The 19,203-nt window shown below is 49.0% G+C and overlaps 1 protein-coding gene across 1 annotated transcript in view; it reads right to left on the bottom strand.

Annotated features, from left to right (window-relative positions):
* Positions 1 to 19,203, bottom strand: part of LOC128259504 (titin) — an 81,684-nt gene that overhangs the window by 59,220 nt on the left and 3,261 nt on the right. Inside the window, 12 exon segments of the mRNA XM_052991900.1 lie at positions 2,129 to 2,258; positions 2,450 to 3,761; positions 3,827 to 4,175; positions 4,900 to 5,086; positions 5,143 to 5,314; positions 5,379 to 5,610; positions 5,673 to 5,960; positions 6,024 to 11,582; positions 11,673 to 14,471; positions 14,533 to 15,897; positions 15,963 to 16,192; positions 16,692 to 18,279. Of these exon segments, the coding sequence (XP_052847860.1) occupies positions 2,129 to 2,258; positions 2,450 to 3,761; positions 3,827 to 4,175; positions 4,900 to 5,086; positions 5,143 to 5,314; positions 5,379 to 5,610; positions 5,673 to 5,960; positions 6,024 to 11,582; positions 11,673 to 14,471; positions 14,533 to 15,897; positions 15,963 to 16,192; positions 16,692 to 18,279 (14,211 nt within the window).

The raw sequence follows: 19,203 nt of genomic DNA on the forward strand, positions 1-19,203 counted from the left end.
TAGTCAAAATATTGGCGGCACAAGCGGCAAATACTATCGAGATTCGTTTGGTTTTTGTACACGAAATGTGGATGACTGTATTGGTGAACGAGAAATTGTGTGTGACAAACGAAATGGTAACGAAACGAATTAGTAAAAAGCGGTAATAAAAAATGAATAATAAAATCTCATGCAACATCACTACAAAATAAATAAAGTTCAATTAAATTAAATTTAATTAAATAAACAATACAAATTCATCATCGTCATTTAACCATCGCTATTATCGACATCATCATCGATGGACTGAAGGACTGGAGCGTACGACATTCGGCTCGGAATTGTTGGTAAAAGTCATAACATGAAGTATAGTATCTTAAAGCTTCCTTCTATCGAACCCTTTCTAACATGAATTTTTCTTTCAGACTGGGACTACCGAGGCTAAATCATCGCTTGAAGACAACAATCTGTTTCGGCCTGGCAGCTAAATATAAATCTAAGTGCAACCATGAATCACAGATGCCTGAGACTCGATGACTGAACAGCCGTAACTGATTAATCTAATTAAATTCGTTTCTGCACCATAAACAGAATCATCAATTTATGTTCCTCTCTAATGGCCAAGTGTATGAGTCTACCGACTAAGATCGGTATATCTCTCATCTCTGCATGATCCACCTTATAGACAGCAGCAGCAACAACAACAAAAACAGCAACAGGTAATTTATCATTCTATTTTGTCTAAAACTAAGAAAGCAAATATATTTTTTTTGTCGGTTTCGGTGTTTTCGTTTTATTGAAAGAAAATTGAAATAAATTTCAAGATTTACTTGAGAAAATACATAAATGTTTTTCATTGTAGCCGAAAGCCTGAAATCCAGACATCACCGCCCGACTAAAAATAGCGGAACGGATTTTTTAACGCTAATCTATTGGAAATTAGTTCTCGAAAGCCAAACATTCTCCAAGAAAGAAATTGAAAATAGAACTGCCGCTGGGCGTACATATGTCTCTATATGTTTGAGTAGGGTGGCAGCTGAAATCCCACGGCTGAACGGCTTTCGATATTTTCAGATTTTGTTGGTCTCTGCTCGACTTGTGCTAGTTTTTGCGCACTTTCAACGGGGGGCAATCGGAAAATGGAAAATGAGCGAATGTGTATCTGGCAGATACAAGATACGAGCACCACTGGCGTCGCTGCGCTAGATGTGTCATCCATAATATTTTATGCTAATATTCAAATGAAAAATAAAACTTTCACGCTCGAGCGGAGGCGGGACAAATGTGCGTTTTGCACACGGCCCCAAAACTATCCTACTCATAGATGAGCCACATAATATACATATCTATAGGTATATTTACGGACGGGTACTGAAAAATATTATTATGTATGCTTAAAGTGGCCTGCTGCTTGGTACATAAGCTGCCTTATTTATAACTCAACTCAAGGGGCTAGAGATCTATATTCTACATTTGGTTTTGACTCATTTCCACTTTCACTCAACTCGCTGCAGAATTTGAAAATTTTCACTTTAATGGCTGGTGCTGTTGCTTCTGCTGTCTTGGCCGTGCCAGAAAAGAAAAATGGTCTATAAATATTTATGTTGCAAAATACTTGTAATTATTTTTATTGTTTTTCAATTAAAAATTGCTTTAATTTTTTTGTGGTTCTTTTTCGGTTACGTTTTCGTGTTAGACATATTTAAATTAAATATTTTTGCTGCATTTCTTTTTTTGTGTTTGACATTTTGCAATGGTTAGTAAAAATAACTCGTTCGTTTGATAGTTTAGAAAAAAATCCTTGTTGAAAGTTTCGATAGGTTCGCTTTAAAATATTCTTCACTCAAACTTTTACGACTAGTAGTTGATCATATATATAGGTAGGTTGTGGGGTAGTAGTAACTGTATGTAATACGTCAGTAACTTGGGGATTAATAGTTAATGTTCTTCACGTTCGTTGTTTCTTTTCTTTTCTTTTTGTTTTGTTTTGTTTTGTTCTTTTCATTTTTCTTTTTTTGAGCATTCTTTGGAGTTGGTTTTGTTGATGTTGGTTGGATTTGTTTTGTTTGAACACGGTTCGCTTACGTTTGGTTTTACTTGGTTTCGAACTCTGGTTTCGGGTTTGGCTAAGTTATAGTTTAATCCTTACTTTTAACAGTCAGTTTGGCTGAGGATTCGACCTGGCCGGTGGACGAGGTTACACGTACAGTAAAGATGCCCGAATCCTCCTCGTAGGTGGTGCCAATAAGAAGCACAGCGCTGTTGCCATCGAAGATCATCTGGAAGTATGAAGAAAAGTGAGCTATTGATGGTATTTGGGTATTATGTCCTACGAATTATATAAGAAAGGATTAAAAATCTATGGTAAAGCTTATTAACGTTAGATTTGAAGTATTTAGTGCAAAAAGTGTTTTTTAAAGGAATATAAATTTTGTCAAAAACTTAAGTTACAAAAAAAAAAAAAACCCACCTGGAAATCTGGTGTTTCGGGGATCAGCTGACCCTCGCGGAACCACTGGACACTGGTGGCCTTCACTTTGCCGGTCACCGTCGTCTTAAATTGGGCGGGCATGCCCTCGGTGACGGAGACATCCTTGAGGGCGGTGATGGTGGGCGGGGCGTCTAGGTTCTCGATGGGACGAACCTTCAGCTGAGCGCTGGTCTGAATGCTGCCCAGTTTGTTCTCGGCCACGCACTTGTAGGTTCCCTCGTCTTCGGGGAAGGCTTCCGAGATGACCAGCTGGTAGTACTCGCCTTGACGGCTCATCTGGAAGTAGCGCGATGGCTTCACAAAGTTCTCACCTCGCATCCAGCGGGCGGTGGGAGTGGGTTTGCCGTCCACGCGGCAGCGGAAGATGACCTTGCTGCCCTCCTCCACCGACTGGCTCTTCAGCTGCTCCACAATATGTGGGGCCTTCTCGCTGCCCGGAGTGGTTGGTTTCTCCGGCTTGGTGGGAGATTGAACAATACAATCGCCATCGCAACGAGCCTCGCCGGCGGCGTTCACAGCCACACACTCGTAGCGACCGGAATCCTCGGCGAAGGGTTCGATGATGAGCAGTGTGTGAACACTATCCTCTTCCAGCAACTTGAATTTGATGCTCGGCTGAATTTTCATGCCGTTCTTAAGCCAGTAAACATCCAAAGGACGAGTGCCGGTAACCTTGGCATCGAAGCGAGCCAATTGTCCGGTGGCCACTGTGGTGCTCTGGATGGTGGTCACAAAGCTGGGAGGCTGAATGCCACCCTTTCCGGCACGACGACGTTCCTCGACCACCAGATTGGCACTGCACTTGGCGGTTCCTCCACGATTTTCGGCCACACACGAGAACACGGCCGAATCCTCGACAAACACCTGGCGGATAATCAAAATCGACTTGCCGCTAAAGGTGTGGATCTGCAAATCCGGGGAATTTTGAATGGGGAAGCTCTCACGGTACCATTTAACAGTTGGATTTGGCTCGCCATCGAACTCCACTTCGAATTTAGCCTGTTCGTTTTCAAAGACGCGGCAGGGCTGAATCTTCTTAGTGAAGACTGGAGCCTTGGACGGTTTCACAGGTCCCTGGACAACGCGCTCCTGAATGGTGCCCTTGTGCTCCACCTCGGTGGTCTCGGTGGCGGTGATCTTGCGGGTGATCTCAAGGTCACCCTGGATCTCCTTCTGCACCTGCTGCTGCTTGTTCATATGAACCTCGCGACCGTGAACAGAAGATTCCGAAGGATCGGCGGTGCCCTTGGGTGGAGCAGCCACCACCTGAGTGGTGCTAGTTTTTTCTTGACTACAGGGATATAAATAATTTTTATTGAGTTGCTTGTATGTAACACAAATGTCCATACTACTCACAGATTTTCCTCATAAGACTGGGCCATTCCCTTGGCCTGTGAGCTGCTCACGACCTTCTCGCCGGGAATAGCATACTGATGGTTATCCCTACGAAGGTTAGTCTCCTTCAGCAACTGCTCTGTTTCCAGTGACTGCAACTTGTTGTAGTACTCCTCGCTCTTCTTGGCCTTGACATTTTGCTGCCAGTCGGGCGTGGGCGGCTTGTATTGCTTGGGCTTCAGATGCTCGACGCCCTTCAGGTTGTGGGAGCTCTGCTCGGAAAGAACCTGTTTACGCTCGTCGAACACCTTCTCTAGTTCATTCTCCTGTCGCTCCTTCTGATATGCGGCTAGTTCGTAATCATACCACGCTAAACATTGATTGATTCGAGGGATTATTTAGTGACAAACTAATTTTATCTAAACAGTAAATCTTCGCAAAGCCAATTATAGCTCAACCATGCAATGATATTTGAGCATTAAAAAAAATAAACTAGCATGCCATAAGGTCTTACAAATTATTTACAAGTAGTCGACTTAGTGGAAATTATGATTAAAAGGTTAAAATTTAAATGGGGTTTTCATAGAGGTTCACTAGCTCTATTCTTGGAGGGGATTGCAAATGAATATAGACAGAGAAAGGGTCAATGATCAGCTGGATGATAACCACAGTTTAGAAAAGACGGAAAGTGCACACGAAAAACTACTTTATAACCATATTACCCCGGTTCCGGCCATACTTAGACAGTCCCTTTCCTTGGTTTCCTCTGCGCGATTTCCTCTTCTGAAGCTTGAAGTCGCTGACTGAAGTACTTTCGGTTCTTTAAGGGATTTACAGGGATTTGGGAAGCATTTTTTGTGGAATTTTGGATAAATTTGTGGTTGTTGGGTGCTACGGCTACTTAAACGTTTGTGGCATGTTGTATGTTGGAATGTATATATTTACAATGAGTTTCTTTTGTGATATAGCATGTAGTGTCTATATTAAGTTTGGTCAGCTAAAGTCTACTGCATTTGAAAATTGTTAACATTCTAATAGCTGTTATAGAAGTAATTGTTTCCAGATTTTCTGGCCTGAGTGTAAAGTAAACTTACGACGTGGCGAGTTCTTCAGCACATTACGATAATCGTCCGAACGGGCAACAACCTTCAGTTCAGTGGTGGCAATGGATTCGCCCACAGAGTTTCGGGCAATCACCTCCACCTTGCCGGTATCATACTGACGTGTCTTCGGGACATCCAGATGGAACATGCCATCGTTGGTCAGCTTGTAGCGAGAACCCTGAAAATTGAATTTCTTAGTCGGAAGAAGGAAGAAGGAGTCATTAATAGACTTACATGTACAACAGTATGCCCATTGATCAGCCACATAACCCTGGGTCGTGGGTGTCCAGTGACACGGACACAGAATCTAGCTGAATCGCCCTCCTCCACAGTCTGGGGCTCCAGTTTGCTCACAAAGACCGGCTTGGTTCTGGGCTTGGCATCGGGATCAACCTCATCTGGCACCCTGAAAAAACGTTCAATATAGAAATGAAACTAGTGATATTGTTTATCACAATGCTGATACTTACACTTGCCATGAAGCTTCCATTTCACGAATGCGGTCAATGCTCTGCATGTGAGCGGGCAGCTGGGAATCGTAGACAATGCCTGGCTTGCCAGAAACCTTAATGAAGGCACGAGTCTCATCCTTGCCGTACAAGTTGGTGGCACGGCACACGTACTCTCCACTGTCTTCGGGGTAAACCCAGCCAAAGTTCATGGCCACATAACCGAAATCATAGATGGGCTGGAAGCGGTTCTCTGTAGAACAAAAACAATTCATTAGAAATTCTTAAACCAAACCAAAATTGCGTAAATCTTACTGTGCAGCAAGGGTTTGCCATTGAAGAACCATTCCACCTTCATGTTGGGATCTCCCACAGGAGCCAGCTGGCATTCGAATTTGGTCACGGCCATCTCGGTAAGAGTGAGTTGTTCCTTGATCTGGGTGACAAAGCGAGGAGGCTGCTTGCGATCGGGATCGAAGAGATCGTCCTCGGTCAAATGGACCTCGGAGGTATATTTCTTGATGGTGGCCTCCATTTGGGTCAGTGCGTCCGAACGCTTCATGCCGCGAGGTACTTGGTTTTGCAGCAAAATTGTGGGAAGTTCTAAAAATAAGAAAAAACTTATAAGAAAAAAGCCGAATAAAAACATTTCAAATCATAACTTACTCTTGCAGGAAACAGTGGCCCTGGTGCGATCTTCGCCATGGTTGTTAATGGCACGGCACACGTACTCTCCGGAGTCCTCTCCATAGACATACAAAATATCCAGAGAAACAAAGCCCATGTCAAAGATGTTCCTGTAACGATGTCCAGAGGGCAGGGGTTTGCCATTGCGATACCATTCCACACGCAGACTGGGATCTGTCTTGGGTTCCACCTGGCACTCGAACCGCACGGCCTCGGCTTCATCGACAGTCACAGAAGTGATCTGCGTGGTGAACTTTGGTGGTCCAAACTCCTCTTCAACCACCTTCGGGGCCTCTGGGATGCGACCGCGTTCCAGCTCCTTCAACTTTTCGGAGGTCATGCCCTCGGGCAGTTGCGATTCGTACACAATATTGTGCTTGCCCTTGCAGGTGACCTTGGCGGTAGTGGTGGCAGTGCCCCACTTGTTGGTAGCCCGACAAGTATACTCTCCCGAATCCCTGGCGTAGATGTAGTCAACATCCAAAGCAATAAAACCAAAGTCATTGAGCTGGTGGACCCGTGATCCGGTGGCCATGACATGACCGTTGTAGAACCACTCAATACGCATGGTGGGATCGCCCACAGGCTCTACACGGCAATCAAAGTGGACTGGACCACCCTCGGGCACATCCAGATTGTCCTTGATGTCCTCGGTGAACTTTGGTGGATTGGGCTGCTCCTCATCGATCACAAGCTCCTCACGTTTGTGCATGCTCTCCTCCAGTTTCTGCAGGCTTTCAGTGCCAGTGCGGAAGTTGGAAGGCAGCTGGGGCTCCATGACGATACCCTGGCGACCCTTGACCTGCAACTTGCAAGAGACCGTAGCCTCGCCATGTTTGTTCGTAGCCTTGCAAGTGTACAATCCCGAATCGCGCTGATAACAACCGGCGATCTCAAGAATTACGAAGCCAAAATCGTTGATGGTCTTGATACGGGAGCCAGCCCACAAGGCCTTGCCATTGTGGAACCAATCCACACGCATCGATGGATCGTTGATCGGCTGCAGGCGGCACTCAAAGTGAGCCAGCGCGTTTTCCCCAATAACCATGTCGAAGGGTGTTGTGATGAACTCTGGCGGCTTGCCAGTATCATCATCTGGCACAAATTCGGTGCTGCGGGAGCCCAAACCCTCCAGTTCAGCAATGCGATCGATAGTTCCCTCCATGCCCTTAGGCAACTGAGATTCCATGATGATGCTGCGCTTGCCCTGGATCTTCATGGTGGCAGTGGTCACAGCCTCACCATATTCGTTGATAGCTCGGCAAGAGTACTCGCCGGAATCCTCAGGGTAAACGGGAGAAATTTCCAGAATGACGAAGCCAAAGTCGCAGAAAGTACGGAATCGGGAACCGGCCTTCAATGGACGTCCGTTCCAGTACCACTCGACCTTCAGCTTGGGATCATCGGCAGGCGTGATCCTAGCCTCAAAGTGAGCATTCTCACCCTCGCGTAGATTGTCGATGTTCTCCAGCGGTACAGTAAAGACAGGAGCCTTGCCCTTTGTCTCTTCGGTGGTCTCTTCGCGAGTGCGCACCATGCTGTACTCCAGGTTGGCAATCTTCTCAAGACCACCCTCCATGCCTCGCGGCAGCTGGGAGTCCAGAATAAGGCTTGCCTTTGAGGCGCACTTAAGCGAGGCACGTGTAGTGTCCTCACCGTACTTGTTATAAGCCCTGGCCTCGTACACTCCGGAGTTCTCCTCGTAGCAGTACAGGATGTCCAAGATGACGATTCCAAAGTCGTGGAAAGTGCGGAAGCGGTGACCGTGTGGCAGTTTCTTGCCATTGAAGTACCATTCCACTACCAAATCGGGATCGGTAATTGGAGTCAAACGCGCTTCAAAGTGAGCAGACTGACCCTCCACAAGCTTGGTGACATCGACGATCTGGGTAATGAACTTGGGTGGTTCAGCAACCAGAGGAGCGGAAGTGTCTGCCTGCTTTCCTTGTGGGCACTCTAGCTCCCTGATCCTCTGTAGCGAATCCGGCTGCAAGCTGTCGTAGAACACTCCACCACGTCCTCCACAATTGAGGGTGGTGCGGGTAAAGTCCTCACCGTACTTGTTCCATGCCCTGCACACATACTCTCCACTGTCATGATCCTGCAGATAGGAAATATCCAAGACGACGTAACCAAAGTCGGATACGGTCTTGATGCGGTTGGAGTGACGCATCAGCTTGCCGTTGTGATACCACTCCACCTTTAGTTCCGGATCGTTGACAGGGATCAGAGTACACTCAAAGTGAGCCGACTGACCGTCCTTCAGGCCCTGCAGCGGCTGGATGTGGGAGGTAAAGCGCGGCTTCTGGCCCCTTGGCTTGTCGACGCACTCCAGGTTGCAGCTGATCTCAGCAGTTCCATGCTTGTTGGTCGCACGGCAAGTGTAGGTGCCGGTGTCCTCGATTTTGGTGCCAAGAACTTCCAAAGCGACCGTGCCAAAAGCGTAGATGGTACGCACACGATGGCTGGCTTCCAGCACCTTACCATTGTAGAACCACTCGATGATCATGCTCTGATCTCCAACAGGAATAAGATTGGCCTCAAAGTGAGCCAATTCACCCTCACCGATGTCGGCGATGTTAACGAACTCGGTGGTGAAGCGTGGTGGGATACCCAGATCGGGTTGTTCCGGCTTTGAGCCATCCTTGCGTAGAGAGTCCTCCAGGTCCTGGATCTGTTCCAAGCCCTCGGCTCCCTTCGGGTGCTGGGTAGACTCGATGATGCTCTCCTTGCTCGAGCAGAAGATGGTAGTCGAGGTAAAGGCCTCTCCAGCCTTGTTATAAGCCTTGCAAGTGTAGATGCCCTGATCGCGGGCATAAACCTCAATCATGTCCATGGTAACAAAGCCGAATTCGCTGGTCATCTTGAAACGAGAGCCATGCTGCAGCATCTTGCCGTTAAAGTACCACTCGATGAACAAGTTGGGATCCTCCTTGGGTTCGACGTTGGCTTCCAGATGGATGGGTTGAGCCTCCGACAGATGGAATTCAGCTTGCAGTGGCTTAGTCCATACTGGTGGTGGGTATTGCGTTTCGGGCTTGGTGGACTTGCTGGTGTAGCGATTGGCCAGCTCCTCCTCAGTTTCTTGAACGGCCTCGAGACCTGCCTCACCCTGCGGATGCTGGGTGTCCAGGAACATGGTCTTTCCGCCAGTGCACTTAAGGGTGCCCGAGGTCGTTGCAGATCCCTTGCTGTTGGTGGCCTTGCAGGTGTACACACCGCTGTTCTCAGCATAAGAGTTGGTCAGATCCAAAGCGCAATAGCCAAAGTCATAGATGGACTTAAACTTGGCAGCAGCCTGCAGTGGCTGTCCATTGTAGAACCATTCGATCGACATAGTGGGATCACGAGCTGGCTCAACGTTGCATTCAAAGCGCACGTTGTCGCTTTCCTTGCACTCTATGTTGTTCAGATGGGTAATGAACACCGGAGTTTCGTAAGTAGGCTCTGGAGCTTCTGGACGTCCCTCCTTGGGTGCCTCCAGCTCTCCAATACGAGGCAACGAATCCGGATGCAAAGATTCGGCCTGAAGCCAGTGACGATCTTCGATCTTGAGAGAGGAAGTCGAAACTGCCTCGCCCACCTGGTTTGTGGCCTTGCAGGTGTAAATAGCCGAATCATCCGAACGCAATCCGTTGATGGAAAGTGTAACCAGTCCAAAGTCGAAGGTGCTGCGGATGCGGGAGCCAGTGGTCAGAGAAATACCATTCTTGAACCACTCAATGCGCAGGTTAGGATCCGCACGAGGCTCCACTTGGGCTTCCAAGAGGACATGTTGACCCTCATGCAGCTTGTCGTAGCTCTGCAGATGGGTGGTAAAGACCGGAGCCTGCTGAGGAGTCGAGTCCACAAACATCTCAGGCACACGGTTCATTGCTGCCTCCTTCAGACGAATAGCCTCCCAAGACTCCGGGATCAAAGGCTGACCATCGATATTAGACTTGGTCTTAACCTTCATGGCAGTGGAGGAGACAGCCTCACCAGCGGCATTATAAGCACGGCACATGTAGACACCGGCATCCTCGGGCACCACAGCAGTAATGTCCAAAGTGACAAAGCCAAAGTCGTGGGTGGTGCGCAGTCGAGAGCCCATTTGCAGTTCAACTCCGTTGATGAACCACTCGAACTTAAGCGAAGGATCACCCACGGGCACAACACGTGCTTCGAAGTGGGCATGAGTACCCTCCCACAGCTCTGAAGGTCCAGTGAGCAGTTGGGTGAATATGGGCTTCTCAAATAGACGCTCTGGCTCGCTGGGACGCGGAGCCACAGGTTTCTCCAACTGATGGATGCGACTGATGCTGTCGGGATGTTGGGTATCCATCTGGATGCTGGCCTCGGATACCACACGCATGGAAGCAGTGGTTACGGCCTCTCCCAGAGGATTGACAGCGCGGCACATGTACACGCCCTCATCCTCCTTGCGGATGTGCGAGATATCAAGCGACACAAAACCAAAGTCGTGTTGCTTGGTGATACGGGAACTATCCTCGATGACCTTCTCGTTGCGGTACCATTCCACCTTTAGGTTGGGGTCACCCACGGGAATCAAGCGCGCCTCGAAATGAGCCGTCTGGTGCTCATTGATCCTATCGATGTTCTGAAGAGGTTGAGTGAACACTGGACGCTGGCGAGTGCCAGGGGTCTCTGGCTCCTGGCGCTGATGAGGCGCCATCGACTCCAGCTTGCGGATCTTCTCCAGACCCTCTGGATGCTGGGTGTCCGAAATAATGGTACCACGCGGAATCACACGCAGACTAGTGGATGATACAGCCTGACCCAAAGCGTTAACAGCACGCACGGAATATTCTCCGGCGTCTTCGGCCACAGCGTGGGTGATGTCCAGGGACACATATCCAAAATCGAAGGTGATGTGGAAGCGAGAGGCAGAGGGCAAGGGCTTGCCATTGTGATAGAATTCAATGCGCAAGTTGGGATCGTGAACTGGAGCGACCTGGGCCTCAAAGTGGGCCGTCTGGCCTTCGTAGATTTCGGTAGAACCACGGAGTTCAGCGGTGAAATGAGGTGGACTAATGGGAGTGTCTCCAACCTCAGTACGGGCATTCGGCACCTTCGACTCCAGCTTCTGGATCTTCTCCAAAGCATCGGGATGCTGGGTGTCCAGGATCATGCTGCGACGGTTCAGCACGCGCACATTGCATGTATTTACAGCCTCACCCAATTGATTGGTGGCCTTGCAAATGTAGGTGCCGGTATCCTCACCATAGACATACAAGATGTCCAAAGCAACGTAGCCGAAATCGTGGGTGGTGCGGTATCTATGACCGGTGGGCAGTTGCTTTCCATTGCAGAACCACTCGATCTTTAGGTTGGGGTCGTTGATCGGCTCCACTCGGCACTCCAAATGGCCGTGTTCGCCCTCCTTCAGATGTTCCAGGTTGCTCAGCGGAGTCAGGAAAATGGGCTTCTGGCCCTTCTCCTCCACCACGGGTTTAGTGGGAGGCGCATAACTCTCTAGCTGGCGAATCTTCTCCAAACGCTGAGCATCCAAGGTGTCCAGGTCGAGTGTCTTGTTTGCTGTTAGTGAGAAATTGTTTAAGGATTAGTAAGTTGCACTTTGAGTAATAAATTTACAAAGTTTAAATATATTCGTTTTCGAATCATTACCTGTTACGTTTACAGCACAAGTCGTGACAGCTTCTCCAATGGCGTTCTTGGCCTTGCACATGTAGGTGCCGGTGTCCTCGGCATGGGCATACAGAATATCCAACGCCACGAAGCCAAAATCGTAGGTGGTCTTAAAGCGGTGACCAGTTTGTATGGGTCTACCGTTGCAGTACCACTCCACCTTCATGGTGGGATCATTAACGGGGATCAGAGTGGCCTCCAGATGGACGGGAGTTCCCTCGTTGACCTTGGCATTACGTAATGGACGTCCAAACTGCGGGCGTTCAGCATGGAACTGCTCCTCGTCGGTCTTCCTCTGGAAACGCGAACTATCTTCCAGATGCTGGATCTTAGTCAATGCCTCCTCGTGCTGGGTCTCATGAATGATAGATGAGCGCGAAGTCACGTTCAAAACAATCGAGTTGACGGCCTCGCCCAGGTTGTTGGTCACTCGGCAAGTGTACTCGCCACTATCCTCCGCGTAGACGGTCAGGATGTCCAGGGCGGCAAATCCAAAGTCATAGGTGGTACGGAAGCGATGACCAGTGCTCAAAGGTTTGCCGTTATGGAACCACTCCACCTTAAGATTGGGATCCGGATAGGGTTCAATGCGGCACTCGTAGTGGGCACTCTGTCCCTCAACCAAATTGCTTGGTCCAATCAACTTGGTAACAAACACTGGGGCGGTGGTCACCGTGTACTCTTCCTCCTCCCTGCGCTGGTACCTGCTATGATCCTCCAGCTGGTGGATCTTGTGCATGGCAGCTTCGTGTTGGGTCTCCAGCTGAATGGACGTCTTCGATTGAACAATGAGCGAGGCGGAGGTCACCGCCTGACCGAGTTCGTTGACAGCGCGGCAGGTGTAGGTGCCGGAGTCCTCGGGATTCACATACTTCATGTTCAGAGCAACATATCCAAAGTCGTGCATGGTGGTGGTGCGGTTCGAAGCTTCAATGGGTTGACCATTGCGCAGCCATTCCACCTTCAAGTTGGGATCTCCCACTGGAATCAAGCGAGCCTCAAAGTGCACCGCCTGGTTTTCAGCCACACGGACATCCCTCACCGGCATGGTGAAGACAGGTGCCTGGGACACGAACTCCTCCTGAACGCTGATTCGCTGACGCTTGGAGCCATCCTCCAAATGCTGCAGACGAGGCAAAGCGGTCTCGTGCTGAGACTCCAGATATATGGACTTCTTGGTGTGCACAACTGCCACAGCGGAGGTGATGGCCTCACCCACGGCATTGAAAGCACGGCATGTGTAAGTGCCGGCATCTTCGGGGAGGGTGGACATAATATCCAAGGCCACAAAGCCAAAGTTATTGGTCTCAGTGAAACGAGAACCAGACTTCAGCGGCAAATTGTTGTGGTACCATTCCACGCGCATGGACGGATCGGAAACGGGAATCAGACGGCACTCGAAATGAGCCCTCTGGTTCTCCTTGATCTCAACGTTCTTCAGCGAAGTGGTGAACACCGGAGCCTGCTTAGTGCTCTCATCGATTTCCTCACGGCGGGTGTAGCGCGAGCGGTCTTCCAGGTAGTGGATCTGCTCCAGGCCAGCCTCGTTTTGGGTGACAGTAACAATCTGCTCACCGCTACGGCATTGCAATTCCACTTGGGTTTCATCAGAGCCGATCAGGTTAACGGCCCTGCAAGTGTACACACCCGAATCCTCAGCAATCAAGTGCACAATGTCCAAAGCCACATAGCCGAAGTCGTGGATGGGACGGAAGCGGTGTCCCACGGTGATGGGACGACCGTTCTTAAACCATTCCACCTTCAGATTAGGATCAGTTACCGGCTCGATCTTGCACTCGAAGTGGGCGTGACCACCCTCGCGGGTATTGGTCAAGCTCTTGGGATGGGTGAGGAATCGAGGACGAATGTTGACCACCTCGTCTACGAACTCGCTGCGGCGATGACGGGTCGAATCCTCCAAATATTGGATCTTCTGTAGACCCGACTCGTTCTGTGTCTCCAAAATCAGATCGTTCTTGGCGATGATGCGAACGGAACATGAGGTGACGGCTTCACCCAGTTGGTTTCTGGCCTGGCAGGTATATACACCCGAATCGATGGCATAGCAGCCAAGGAGATCCAGGGCTACATAATCGAACTCATAAGCGGGACGGAAACGGTGGCCTGTCTTAACAGGTTTTCCATTGACGAACCATTCAATGCGCATGCTGGGATCTCCCACGGGTTGCAGACGGCACTCCAAGTGCACATTGGTGCCCTCAATAGTTTCGATGTTGTGCAGACCTCTGGTAAACTGGGGTGCTTGCATGATAGTGATATCCTCCTCATGGTGATGGCGGCGCCTTGAATCCTCGAGCAGTTGGATCTGCTCCAGTGATTGTTCGTTCTGGGTCTCGGTCACAACATCCGTGTGATCAATCACACGCACGCAGGCTGAAGTGTGGGCCGAACCCAAATGGTTGGTGGCCCTCACCGTGTACTCCCCAGAATCGGCGGCTGTGGCCTTGATAATGTCTAAGGCAACGAAACCAAAGTCATAGTAGGTGCGGAAGCGGGAACCCACAGTTACGGGGCGTCCGTTATGAAACCACTCGACGCGCATGGTGGGATCACCCATTGGTTCTAGGCGACACTCCAAATGGATGTTCTTGCCATCATGGATGGGCTTGGGATCGCTCAAGGGTGTCACGAACACCGGCTTGGACTTGGAGATCTCCTCGATGTCATACTGAGGCTCCACGAATGGCTTGTTCTCCAGGTTCTGGGTCTTTTCGTACAGGCCACGGTGCATGCTAGATGTGTCGATACTGGAACGAGCTGTGTGGGGAGTATACAAATATTAAAATCATGGTTAATTAATTAATTATGATTTACTTACTTTCCACTATCATCGTTGCTTGCTGCTGAGCTTCACCTAGCTTATTCCTGGCCACCACGAGATAGACGCCAGCGTCTTCGGCGCGCACTTGGGAAATATCCAAGGCAACATAGCCAAAGTCGTAGTAGGTCTGGATGCGATTAGCAGCGGTGATGGAGCGACCATTGTGGTACCACTCGATCACCAGACCCAAATCACTCTGAGGTTCGACACGGGCTTCAAAGTGAGCACGCTGTCCCTCAAGGATTTTGGTGGTACCCTTCAGGGGACCAAGGAATCGGGGAGCCTGGGTGATGTAGGTCTCCTCCTCCTCGCGACGTCCGTAGCGAGATGAGTCCTCCAGATGCTGGATCTTTTGTAAACCGCCCGGGTGCTGGGACTCCGAGACGATTTCGTTCTTGGAGATCACAGTCAGCTGGGCCACGGTGGTATCCTGACCCATGGCATTGTAGGCACGGCAGGTGTAGATGCCGGCATCATAGATGGTCAGCTGCTTAATGGTCAGCGCCACATAGCCGAAGTTGTGGTAGGTGGTGATCCTGGAACTGGCCTCTAGAGGCTGTCCATCCTTCAGCCACTCCACGCGCATGGTGGAGTCTCCGATGGGTTCAAGTCTCGCCTCAAAGTGCGCATGCGCGTGCTCACGCAGATCCAACTGGTTTTGGATGGGTGTCTTAAACTGCGGCGGGGCAATTGCCTCGGCAGCCTCCTGAACATGACGACGTTGCTGGGACTTGCGATAGTCTTCTAGTTCCTCCACCTTCTCGATATAACGCTGCTGCTCGGGAATACCCAGATCAGCAGTGACTTGGGAGCGTGAATGAACACGGATTGTGGACTGACTAATGGCCTCTCCAATACGATTCACCGCCCGCACGGTATAAGTGCCAGCATCTTCGGCCCTCAGGTGCAAGATGTTGAGGGAGACATAGCCGAAGTTGAAAATGGCGGTGATGCGGGAGCTGGCCGTAATGGCAAGTCCATCCTTGTACCACTCCACTCGCATGGAGGGATCGTTTACAGGTGTAACCTGAGCCTCAAAGTGCACATTCTTGCCCTCCTCGAACTCTCCGAGATCACGGAGTGGGCGAATGAACTGCGGAGCCTGATTGAGTTGCTCCTCGGTGCTCTCCTGGCGCTGGTAGCGCGAGTAATCCTCCAGCTGGTTGATGTACTGCAGACTGTTGGGGTTCTGCGACGATTGCTCGATGGAGGGGCGCTGCACCACGGACAAAATTGCACGGGATTCGGCCACTCCACTGGCGTTGCTCACACGGCACATGTACTCTCCGGAGTCGTGGCCCATGATGCTCAGCAGATCGAGTGCAATAAAGCCGAACTTGAAGACGGATGTTGCGCGGGCACCTTTGGAATTAGTATAAAACATTAGCTTTCTGGACAAGAGGATAACCAGAGTAATGACTACTTACTGGCTGCCAGCGGACGTCCATTGAGATACCACTCGACGACCATGGTGGGATCGCCGACGGGTTCGATGCGTGCCTCCATGTGGACGCGGCCACCTTCGGTCTGCTGCACATTCTGCAGCGGGATGATAAACTGAGGTGGCGGATAGACGCGATCCTCCTCACCAGGTCGCAGATGGGGCTTGGCGCGCTCAACGTGGCGCAGGTAAATGATTTCAGGGCCAGGAATGGGTCTAAAGTAAAGGTCAGTTTTAGTAAAAGTTCTATATTTCTCTTATTTTTAATCATTGTAGAATCAAACTATCAAGCTATTACAAATTGTTTGACTAGTGCCCCAACTATAAGATAATGAAAGTAGAAACAAATCAAATTTAGGCAGTATATTTTCCAAAAAAGAAAAAAAAAGAAAAACTATGAAGAGCATGAAATTTTTAGAGTATTATAATCGACTCTACTATATTATTTTTTCTACCTTCCCCAGCAGCTTTGGCTGACACTTTTCCTGTGGCCTAGTTTTATTCTTAAGCTTGCAGTGTACAAATAAATAAATAAATTCAACCTTCCCTTTGCCAATCTTAAATGCATCAATTGTATCTTAATTTGCACGAAATAAGTTAAAGTATTTTGTTTCTCAAGTTTTTTAAAAAAGTATGTTTGATCTTTCTTTAAAGCTAAAATATTTTGGAACAAAAAAAAAATATTGTATAAAAAAATTTCACATCTTTCACTCACTCTGGCTCGATGACTTTCGTTGGTCTCGGGAGATTGAGACGACGCTGCTCGTAGTTTGGTTGTTCCCTGGGAACCTCAACATACAGCCTGGCCCTATTGGCCGTGGATCCAGCGATGTTTTGGGCGGTGCACTGGTACCAGCCGGCATCGCCGGCATTGACGCGTGGAATCTCCAGGCAGGTGGCTCCACCATCGATGCCCACAAAACGCTCGGCGGTGGACGAGATCTGGACGCCGTCCTTCTGCCAGGTTATACGTGGCTGCGGAGTTCCAATGGCATTGGCGCTCATGGTGATCGGCTCACCCTCGCGCACAGTCATTGTGCTGAAACGTTGGACAAATTGTGGTGCGACAACCTGTTCCTTTTCCAGCACATTTAACTGCGCCTCGATGGCCACCTCACCGGCCTTGTTGCGGGCCAGACATTGGATTGCTCCGGCATCCAATCGCGTTACATTGGTGATCATCAGCGAGTGGCTGCCCGACTCGTTGACCAGAATCTTGTGCGAGGCATCGTCGCGCACTTGACGGCCATTGATCAGCCAGAAGACCTCGGGATAGGGATTGCCGGTGACACGGCAATCGAAACGGGTCATGCGACCCTCGGTGACCTCGCGATCTCCGAAAGCCTTCACAAACGAAGGTGGCAATGCCTTGCCCGCCTCCAGCTGCTCGGCCATCACGTCCACGGGTTTCGGCTCGTAGGCGGTTTCCGCAGCGGGTTCCACGGCCAACACGGCGGATGAAACCACGCAACCCTGCAGATTCTCGGCCAGCAGAGTGTAATGACCGCCATCGCGAGCCGTGGCATTCTTCACACGCAACGTGGCCACGCCACTCGAGTAGGAGATCTCGTACTTCTGCGAAGCCACCAAACGCTGGCCATTATGGAACCAGGTTAGTCGTGGCTTCGGGTTGGAACCCACGCGTGCGGTGAACACGGCATCGGATCCCTCGATCAGCTTGGAGCTGCGCGGCTTCTGCGAGATTTGCGGCGCCTGGGCAGGACCCTGGTTGCGATCCAGCTCCTGCGAGAGCAGGGTGTCCTGCTCGTAGCCAGATCGACGGGTGATGGCCTCACGGAACGAGACCTCTCGCAACAGCCGATACTCGAAGGTGTCCACACGGAACTCCTCCTCAATAGAGGTATACGAATACCCGTTCGAGTAGATGTTCTTCTCCAAATTCTGAATGGGCTGCAGGGCGGGCATCGGTGCTCCTTCCGGCTGAATGTAGACGCTGCAGATGGCCTCGCCATATTGATTGCGGGCCGTGCACGTGTACTCGCCCTCGTCGCCGGGTCCAATCTGATTGATCAGAAGCGACACGTCGCCGGTGGCCTCGTTGTAGCTCATCCGGAACTTCTGCGACTCGAGAAGGGGTGCGCCTTTCCGGGTCCAGGTCACGAATGGCTTCGGGTTGCCACGCAGCCGTCCCTCGAACAGGGCATTGCCGCCCTGGGCGAAGCGAGCGTTCTTGAAGATCTGCTCGAAGACGGGCGGCGAGATGTCTCCCTGGGCATACACGTGTGTCAGCGAGGGCGGCACGTAGGCGCCACCTCCGATGCTGCCACCTTGAACTTGTTGCACTGTAAAAACGTTAAAAAAAAACACATAAGGATCTTTGGCTTGGGATGAGCTGTGTGAAGTGAGAGCGGATGTAGCAGTATCTGTTTAACATATATTAGTTGATTTTGAACGGTAATATTAAATAGGTTCCAAATCACTCTTCTTAGAGATTATCTCATTTCGAGAACTAATCAGATCTTATAAAGGTTTGTTTGAATTCGCGTAAAGCCGTTCCAAGGGATATATCTATATATATTCGGCTTATCATCTTCACTAAATTTTTTTGCATTCCACCTCTTATTTAAATATTAAAACAATTTCAAAATGTAGGTTCCCTCACCTTCAGTTCTTTCATAATTAATAAACAAATCAGAGGGTAAAGACAAAGACCCAAAACGACTCTTTATAATCAAATTAATTATCATTTTTAACAACTTTGAAAATTTATTAAATTTTGAACTAGGTTTTTTAATAAAATATCAAAATTGTATAATTGCCTAATTATGTAGAATAGTTCATACAAAAAATAATTTAAAACGATTTATAGACTTTGACTTTCCCAATTTATACAAGCAGTCAAATATTTAAATACAAAAAACTGACAAGTATCTCCAGGCTAACCAAAATATGCTCTTAAATTTGTATTTAATTTAAAAATATGTAAATATTTGTACACTTTTAAATTTTCAAAAAAAACCAAAGACTTAATTTCATTCAAACTCTTTAGGATCTCGCCTAGAACTGTAACTTATAGTTTATATTTGTCTTTACAAATTTGGTTGGCACATGTACCAAACTATTTATAGTTTCAATCAGCTAAAAGTAAATACCTCTATATATATAAATCTATATTCGTTGGTCTACCTGTCTATGGGTATATATTATATATATGCATTTGTTTGTCAATAGAGTTTCTTGAAGTGTGTCATTAACATTGCGTTGAT

This window comes from Drosophila gunungcola, assembly GCF_025200985.1.
Source record: "Drosophila gunungcola strain Sukarami chromosome 3L unlocalized genomic scaffold, Dgunungcola_SK_2 000005F, whole genome shotgun sequence".
NCBI classification, from domain to species: Eukaryota; Metazoa; Arthropoda; class Insecta; order Diptera; family Drosophilidae; genus Drosophila; species Drosophila gunungcola.